At 41.4% G+C, this 8,725-nt stretch overlaps 3 protein-coding genes across 3 annotated transcripts; 1 reads left to right on the top strand and 2 right to left on the bottom strand.

The window, feature by feature from the left end:
* Positions 1-3,301: 3,301 nt before the first annotated feature.
* On the bottom strand, positions 3,302-3,712 carry LOC308335394 (histone H3.2; the record flags this gene model as incomplete). The annotated part of the gene is made up of 1 exon (XM_080792416.1): positions 3,302-3,712. The coding sequence occupies one exon, from the start codon at positions 3,710-3,712 to the stop codon at positions 3,302-3,304; it is 411 nt and encodes a 136-aa protein (XP_080648542.1).
* A 2,650-nt stretch (positions 3,713-6,362) lies between these two features.
* Positions 6,363-6,746, top strand: LOC308335400 (histone H2A-like; the record flags this gene model as incomplete). Its single annotated transcript, XM_080792427.1, has 1 exon — positions 6,363-6,746. The coding sequence occupies one exon, from the start codon at positions 6,363-6,365 to the stop codon at positions 6,744-6,746; it is 384 nt and encodes a 127-aa protein (XP_080648553.1).
* An 880-nt stretch (positions 6,747-7,626) lies between these two features.
* LOC308335414 (histone H2B 1/2-like) lies at positions 7,627-8,004 on the bottom strand (the record flags this gene model as incomplete). The annotated part of the gene is made up of 1 exon (XM_080792441.1): positions 7,627-8,004. One exon carries the CDS (start codon positions 8,002-8,004, stop codon positions 7,627-7,629), a length of 378 nt encoding a protein of 125 aa, XP_080648567.1.
* Positions 8,005-8,725: the final 721 nt, after the last annotated feature.

The following is an 8,725-nucleotide window of genomic DNA, read 5'->3' as shown; positions in this document are numbered from 1 at the left end:
CCACCGCTCCGGTGGTGAGGTGACCACCGGAGCTGAAATAACGCTGAGCGGCGGTGAGTAAAAACAGAGAGAAGGGCTGGAGCGGTGGCGGTGGTTTGCTCTTCACCGCGGCTCGTGACGTCATGTTGTAGTTCGGTGGTCACGTAACCACCGAAGATCCAGACTATGAATAGGCCTTTATGGTTATGGAGCCTCACACAGCTGGACTCAAGTAAACATTAAGAAATGAATGCAGTGATGTGCAGATCAAACTGTTTTCATTCTCCAGTATTGCATGTGTCAGTTCAACATAAAAGGAGTAAATCTAAGGTTGTGATTCTCTGGGTCAGGATGTATCCCCCCCCCCCCCCCCCTAGCGATGCTGATTAATAGCAGAATAGCAGATCTACAAGATCACACAGAGTCACAGACTTGCAGTATTGTTATTATTTGCGGGGCACAAGCCCCATCTATGTCGAGCCTTTAGTCAAGTCAAGTCAAGTCACCTTTATTTATATAGCACATTTAAAAACAACAGAAGTTGACCCAAAGTGCTTTCCATATAAAAATTACATCATAAAATACAACATTAAAATAAACGTTTAGCAATACTTCATATAAGAAAAATACAATATTAGAACATTTAAAGAGCATGAAACAACAAAAAAGCCTACTGATTACAAAAAGGTTTAAAACATTTACAGGACTAGGAGCTGAAGGCAATTAGTGTGCACGTAAACAGTGTGTCCTAAACACAAACATTTAATGCCATTGACAATGAATGGCCAGTTCTGAGTGTTTGTGTTAACACAAACATTGAAGACGAGGACATACATTGCGATTGGCCAGAATGAGATGATGTATGATGACGTATAAGAGCGCCCCTCAATTCACACAGGTGTGATTTGTTTGCATATTCAGTATTCTAATGTCATTTCACAAATATGTTTCCTTTGCTTGGTGTTCTGTGTAAAGCACATTGAATTGCCTTGTTGAAATAAAATTGGCATTGCCTTTCATAGTAAACCAAAAAAGTGATTACTTACAAATGAATGCTAAACTAATGATAACTAGAACTGCACTCTGCCGAGTGCATACTTGCTTGTTGCACACTAGTAGGCCATAAATGGCCTACTAGTGCGCAAGCAGAGCGCGCAAGTACTTTCGACCGCTGGAAAGTATCACATCTCAGTATCTCTGTGAAGGAACGTTTGAAATGTATAATCATTACGTGTAACTATTTGCTACCTAACTACTTTTTTACAGAAAAATGAATCATTGATATGTGATGAAAAAAAAGGTATATAAACTGAATTAAAATATATTATACAGTATAATTATTTTATTACTTATTGTAAATTGTCAATTGTCATCTGTATAATCTGGTCCCAGCAGATACCACATTACGTCATCTTTGAGAGCTGGGACCAGAGTACACGGTGTGTGTATATGTATGACTAGCTCTCAGTGATGACGTAAGAGATATGGTCATCTGTGTAGTCTGGTCCCAGCAGACCAGGCACAGATTTACAAATTACAAATCACATTACAACTACATACAGAGTATGTAGTTGTAATTTGATTAGCAGTATACTGTGGTTACTTGGTTCCAAAAAGTGAAGCCAAGTTTTTTTCAACCGTAAGTCTGTGCCTGGTTTGCTGGGACCAGTTACAACATTACGTCATCCTTGAGAGAGTACATGGTGTGTATATGACGTAATGTTGTAACTTGTAACTGTAACTTGTAACTGTTACAAGTTACAACATTACGTCATATACGTAATGTAGTTGTAATTTGATTAGCAGTATACTGTGGTTACTTGGTTCCAAAAAGTGAAGCCAAGTTTTTTTCAACCGTAAATCTGTGCCTGGTTTGCTGGGACCAGTTACAACATTACGTCATCCTTGAGAGAGTACATGGTGTGTATATGACGTAATGTTGTAACTTGTAACTGTAACTTGTAACTGTTACAAGTTACAACATTACGTCATATACACACCATGTACTCTCTCAAGGATGACGTAATGTTGTAACTGGTCCCAGCAAACCAGGCACAGACTTACGGTTGAAGAAAACTTGGCTTCACTTCGAAGAGACCAAGCGAAATGATTACTTGCGCGCTCTGCTTGCGCAAGTAACTACATACAGAGTATGTAGTTGTAATTTGATTAGCAGTATACTGTGGTTACTTGGTTCCAAAAAGTGAAGACAAGTTTTCTTCAACGGTAAATCTGTGCCTGGTTTGCTGGGACTAGTTACAACATTACGTCATCCTTGAGAGAGTACATGGTGTGTATATGACGTAATGTTGTAACTTGTAACTTGTAACTAGTCCCAGCAAACCAGGCACAGACTGTATGTAGTTGTTCTAGTTACAACTACATACAGAGTATGTAGTTGTAATTTGATTAGCAGTATACTGTGGTTACTTGGTTCCAAAAAGTGAAGACAAGTTTTCTTCAACGGTAAATCTGTGCCTGGTTTGCTGGGACTAGTTACAACATTACGTCATCCTTGAGAGAGTACATGGTGTGTATATGACGTAATGTTGTAACTTGTAACTTGTAACTAGTCCCAGCAAACCAGGCACAGACTGTATGTAGTTGTTCTAGTTACAACTACATACAGAGTATGTAGTTGTAATTTGATTAGCAGTATACTGTGGTTACTTGGTTCCAAAAAGTGAAGACAAGTTTTCTTCAACGGTAAATCTGTGCCTGGTTTGCTGGGACTAGTTACAACATTACGTCATCCTTGAGAGAGTACATGGTGTGTATATGACGTAATGTTGTAACTTGTAACTTGTAACTTGTAACATTACGTCATATACACACCATGTACTCTCTCAAGGATGACGTAATGTTGTAACTAGTCCCAGCAAACCAGGCACAGATTTACCGTTGAAGAAAACTTGTCTTCACTTCGAAGAGACCAAGCGAAACGATTACTTGCGCGCTCTGCTTGCGCAAGTAATAATTTCATGTGAATGGGTGTCTGAGATAATAGTAAGGAGCACACACAGGTAGCAGTTTTAATGACTTATTATAGCCTTCACACAATGTAACTCAAATGATACAGTATTTGTATTGTTTTTTTGTGCAATGGCATTGATGAATAAACACTTTAATGTGCACATGAGAGTTAGTCAAATTTTCTCAGCACACATTACCAAATTAATAATTGTCATTTTTGGCTCATTGTCATTGTTCAGTTAGTTAAAAGTGCATAACTAGTCAATACCAAAGGATAATAGCTCTTTAAATAACACATGTGGTGGCTCTTAAAAGAGCCGTTTTGGGGTTGTGACAGTGACGGATTTGTTTAAGCACGTTCTCCGCGGATACGACGGGCCAGCTGGATGTCTTTGGGCATGATGGTCACCCTCTTGGCGTGGATGGCGCACAAGTTGGTGTCTTCAAACAGACCGACCAGATAAGCCTCTGCGGACTCCTGCAGAGCCATGACGGCGGAGCTCTGGAAGCGCAGGTCGGTCTTGAAGTCCTGGGCGATCTCCCTCACCAGGCGCTGGAAGGGCAGCTTGCGGATCAGCAGCTCGGTGGATTTCTGGTAACGACGGATCTCCCTCAGAGCCACTGTACCGGGACGGTAACGGTGAGGCTTTTTCACTCCGCCGGTGGCCGGCGCGCTCTTACGAGCTGCCTTGGTGGCGAGCTGCTTCCTGGGCGCTTTGCCCCCGGTGGACTTACGAGCTGTCTGCTTAGTTCTGGCCATTGTCTGTTGTATAGAGGTCTAGAATAGAGTGACTAAGCAGAGCAAACTGCTGATTTTATTAGCGCCACGGAGACGCCGTCGTCCTATGATTGGTCAGTGTTCTGAAACCTCCTTGTTTGGGGAGGTACCATGCATCACTGGCACCGATTGGAGGGCAGCTCTTACACACGTCAATCTGACTGGGACTGCTGTAATATAGCTAATAAATACTATGGAATACCAGGGGCCTATTTCACGAATCTTGGATTAACTAATCGAAGGGCATTTGTTCTAGTTTGCATCTCCATGGACACCTTTCCTTTTGTCACTAAACACAAGGATGTATGTGTGTAAAATACTAATGCAAAATATTAATGTGGTCAATCTTACATGTAGGCCTATGTGCTTTTGGCACAGAAGTGATGATTGTGGACTAGAGCTAAAACGTGTCTTGCACTTGAATATTATATGCAGGCACTGAAATCCATGCTGTGACACTAAATGTATTATGTCAGCTGGGGTTTCTTAATCTTATTTACATGTGGTCTGTTTGTATGGTTCTTAACATTTCTCTCTCTGTAAAGCAGTTGTACTGACATGTAACTTGAGCAAACTGCTGCATTTTATTAGCTTTTTAAAGTATTTTATTACATTTCCACAAAGTTACAAGTCATACATATATTGAAACTTGAAAATCCATACAAAAATATATGCTGCTTGTCAATGTATAAAATCATCACATCAAATTACATACATCATAATACATAAAACATCATCAATACATACATCAAAAACATTTAGTTCACAGCCACCTAGGCGCCAGGGAGCGCGAGCGCTACAGTACCATCCGTTGATGCGATGTGTACTCCCCGCGTCACCCCCTAAAGCCCAAGCGCCTGCGCCTGTATGTGCCGCTCTGAGGGTCTCGCCGCCCGCCAGCAGATAGCACCATGCTTTGGTGCCATGTGTGACTATCCGCTGGCATGCAACAAGACCCCCAGAGCAACACACTCAGTACAAACATTTAATAAATATATAAAATGTCCAAAGAGGGAGTCCTCGCATCAGGATAAGGCAGAAAAGATATATAGATATATACACGTTACAAATATTATATTGTCTGGACTGTTCCAGACAGGCTACAGTGCCAAGGTGGACCAGTTTAGGTGCGTGTGCAATCTCTTCAGATCCATTGTTTTTTTCCTTTTAAGTTCCGTTTTAATATGTTTAAACACAGTGTTTGCATCAATTACTAGGTGGTCTATTGACATTTTGCACCGAGTTATCCAGATCCTAAAAATTGTCACACAAATACAAACCCAAAATATATCATAATCTTCTTTTCTGCAGTTAAAGATACCGTACAAAATGTCTCTGTGGCACGGCACCTTCACTCCTAAATCGTACATCTTGCTCCAGATTGCTTTTGATCTCTTGCAGTCTACGAGTAAGTGCCATATTGTCTCTAGTTCTGCACAGTCTGGCATGGGGCATTCCGTTGTGGTTACAAAGCAGCTCCATTTAACCACTGCTCTAGTCGGAAGTCTACCATGTGCAGTTAACCACATAACGTCCTGCATCTTCCCAGTGACGAGGCCACTGTTAAAATTATTTACTAGGTTTTTACTTTCTTCAAAGGAGCAGTGTTTAAAAAGTACCATACCTCCATATATCTTATTACTTATTCGATTATATATTATTTTATTTGATTGGGTTCCCCAGTTAATGTTTAAATTGCTATGTTTTGTGGTAAAGTCCCCATATGCCAGTTTATAGTATGGCAGTGACAGTCTGCCCCTGCCCCTCTGTTTTCTCCATGTTTTGTGGTCTCCTACCCAAGCTGCTCCACACAGAATGCCCCTAGCCACATTTTTACAGAATGCAATCATTATTTTGCTGCCGACGTCCATTGCGCCAAGGCCTCCCTCTTTGACACTTTTAAACATAAAAATCCTTTTGGCAACCTCCCGGTTGTTTCCCCAAATCAAACGTACACACATCCTATTAATTCTTGTTATGCATTTCTCAGGTGGCGGAAAAATGGTGGCCAGGAACAATAACTTTGACAAAATAAAAGTTTTTACAATCTCTATTCTCGATTTATAAGTTGTGTCCCTAACTTTCCATTTTTCAACTTCGGCATGTATTTCCATTTATTTTCTGTCCCAATTATTTTTTGCACAGTCCCTATTAGCAAAGAAAATGCCAAGTATTTTCATTTCCTCTTTCACCTCCATGAGCAGGGCCGGCCTCCGATCCTCCTCTCCTATCCAAATACATTCCGTTTTGGTCTCATTTAGCTTGGCCCCCGCGACCTGCTCATAGCATTTTATTAGCCTGGTTTGACAATCAGGCTAGCATTTTATCTCACTAGCTCTGAGAGGCAGCAGTGCTGCAGTGCAGCACACACACTTTCAGTGTTGTTGAAGATGTGTGGTCAGGAACCTCCCTATTTGGGAGGAGTCAGAGTTTACACTGGGAGGAACCGATCACTCCACTAGCAGTGATTGGTGGGAAACTCATACACACTCAGCCCGCGCTCTCATCCGTCTCTATGATTGGTGGGGCGCTCAACCCCACACTATACTTTACTAAGCTGAATATATAAAATGTCTCGCACGCCTCTACCCCAGCACATTTCTTCGAGTGCTTATTATTCTACAAAACCAAAATGAGTGGTCGAGGCAAAACCGGAGGAAAGGTGAGGCAGAAGGCCAAGACCCGCTCATCCCGTGCCGGGCTCCAGTTCCCCGTAGGTCGTGTCCACAGGCTGCTGCGTAAAGGCAACTATGCCCAGAGAGTCGGTGCCGGCGCCCCGGTCTATCTGGCGGCTGTCCTCGAGTATCTGACCGCTGAGATCCTGGAGTTGGCTGGAAACGCTGCCCGCGACAACAAGAAGAGTCGTATCATCCCCCGTCACCTCCAGCTGGCCGTCCGCAACGACGAGGAGCTCAACAAACTGCTGGGCGGAGTGACCATCGCTCAGGGCGGTGTGCTGCCCAACATCCAGGCTGTTCTGCTGCCCAAGAAGACTGAGAAAGCTGCCAAGAAATAAACCTTCATTTCGACTGACCAAACCCCACAAAGGCTCTTTTAAGAGCCACCCACTGTTTCTATATGAGGGTCATTTCTGATATCTTCCACATTATATAAATGTATCAATTATGCTATTTAACTTCCTTGTTAATTCCTCTAGTATTATTTAAATAAGTAGTAGTAAAATGAACCTTGTCTCTAAACATTGAGGTTATGAAGAGATTACAATTATACATTTATTATTTAAAGATCATGTGTGCCATGCTTGCAGCTGTTTTGACACACATTGGCCCATGACAGACCTTTTAATGAAGTCTTATTTTTACAAGCTTCTTTAAAGTTGTTCATACACAAATACCACTTACAGCAATCATTACCTGGTACTTAATATATATAATATAATATATAATTAAAACAAGCCTTGTATTATCATTCAGCGTCAGACGTCTGACCTGGTTTAGCTGACAGGCTGTGAAAAGGCCATTTGCTTATAGTGTTGAGATAAGATCTTCAGTGAAGTCAAGATATGAAGAAATTAGACGAATTATATATTTTTTTAGATCATGTGCCATGCTTGCAGCTGTTATATTGTGTATATTTTATATATTTTTTAACTTGTGGATCATATGTTCATTTTACATGATTGCTAGTGTAGTAGAGTAAATTAAATTAATTTCAACAGGCTTATGAATTAATCTGCAGTACTATTAAAAACGTTACATGCCCAGTATTAGCAGTTATTCAGAAGAGTGTCAGAAGACTGACCTGGACCAACTGGTTTAGCCTACACCCTACAGGCTGTGAAAAGGCCATTTGCTTATAGTATTTGAATGAACTCTTTCTTGGAAAAGATGAGTGGTCCTTAAAAGGACCATTGTGTTTAGAGCAGACAGAACAGTTTACTTGGAGCTGGTGTACTTGGTCACAGCTTTGGTGCCTTCAGACACTGCGTGCTTGGCCAGCTCACCGGGGAGCAGCAGGCGGACGGCGGTCTGAATCTCCCTGGATGAGATGGTGCGGCGCTTGTTATAGTTAGCCAGTTTGGAGGCTTCACCGGCGATGCGCTCAAAGATGTCGTTGACGAAGGAGTTCATGATGCCCATGGCCTTGGAAGAGACACCGGTATCGGGGTGGACCTGCTTCAAGACCTTGTATATGTAGATGGCGTAGCTTTCCTTCCTGCCCTTTCTGCGCTTCTTGCCGCCCTTCGTGGCGGTCTTGGTGACGGCGCCCTTCTTGGAGCCCTTCTTGGGCGCTGGCTTTGCTACTTCAGGCATCGTGCTTGTATTCAGTAGAATAGTTCAGTTGCAGTGAAGAATGTGTAAGAAGACGCTCTCGTACCACTATTTATACAAAGCCAATGCAAATGAAGCGTGGGACTCCTAGCATATGATTGGCTGATCCTGCCACAAAGAGACTTTGTTTTCTGTATTATGTTTTCCGCTCGTGTGCTCTATTGTCCCTGTATCATTGTGAGGGGCTAAATATACTAGCCTCTTTATACATTATTAATATGTATTGTAAATGTATAATTGAAAGCCCATTTTTATCATAATGTGTTTTGTTTTGATTTTGCATTGATCCTCCTTTATGACTGCTGTTGCTGCTATGACACCCACATTTCCCCATTATAAAGGTATATCTGCATATTCATTTGCCACAACTTAAGCTAACTTTACCTAACTATACAGGGAAACACTGTATTCTGAATATTGCAACGTAAGATAATGATAAAACCTGACAGAAACCGGCCTGCTGAAACCAGGAACCGGATTAACTATAGCCTACTACATTAATTAACATGTTCTTTATTGGCACCAAATTTCATTCATTCAGAGAGAGTACAAGCTTTACCAGAAGTATTTTATTAAATTCATCACATAAATCAAAGCTTGGAAATCCATATAAAAACATACTGCTTGTCATCGTATAAAAACATCACATCAAATACATACATCATAATACATCATCAATACATAATACATACATCAAATACAT

This window comes from Protomyctophum bolini (assembly GCF_963924005.1).
Source record: "Protomyctophum bolini genome assembly, chromosome: 20".
Taxonomy (NCBI): domain Eukaryota; kingdom Metazoa; phylum Chordata; class Actinopteri; order Myctophiformes; family Myctophidae; genus Protomyctophum; species Protomyctophum bolini.
The sequence above is the reverse complement of the archived record's forward strand: the minus strand, read 5'-3'. Positions and strand labels throughout refer to the sequence as shown.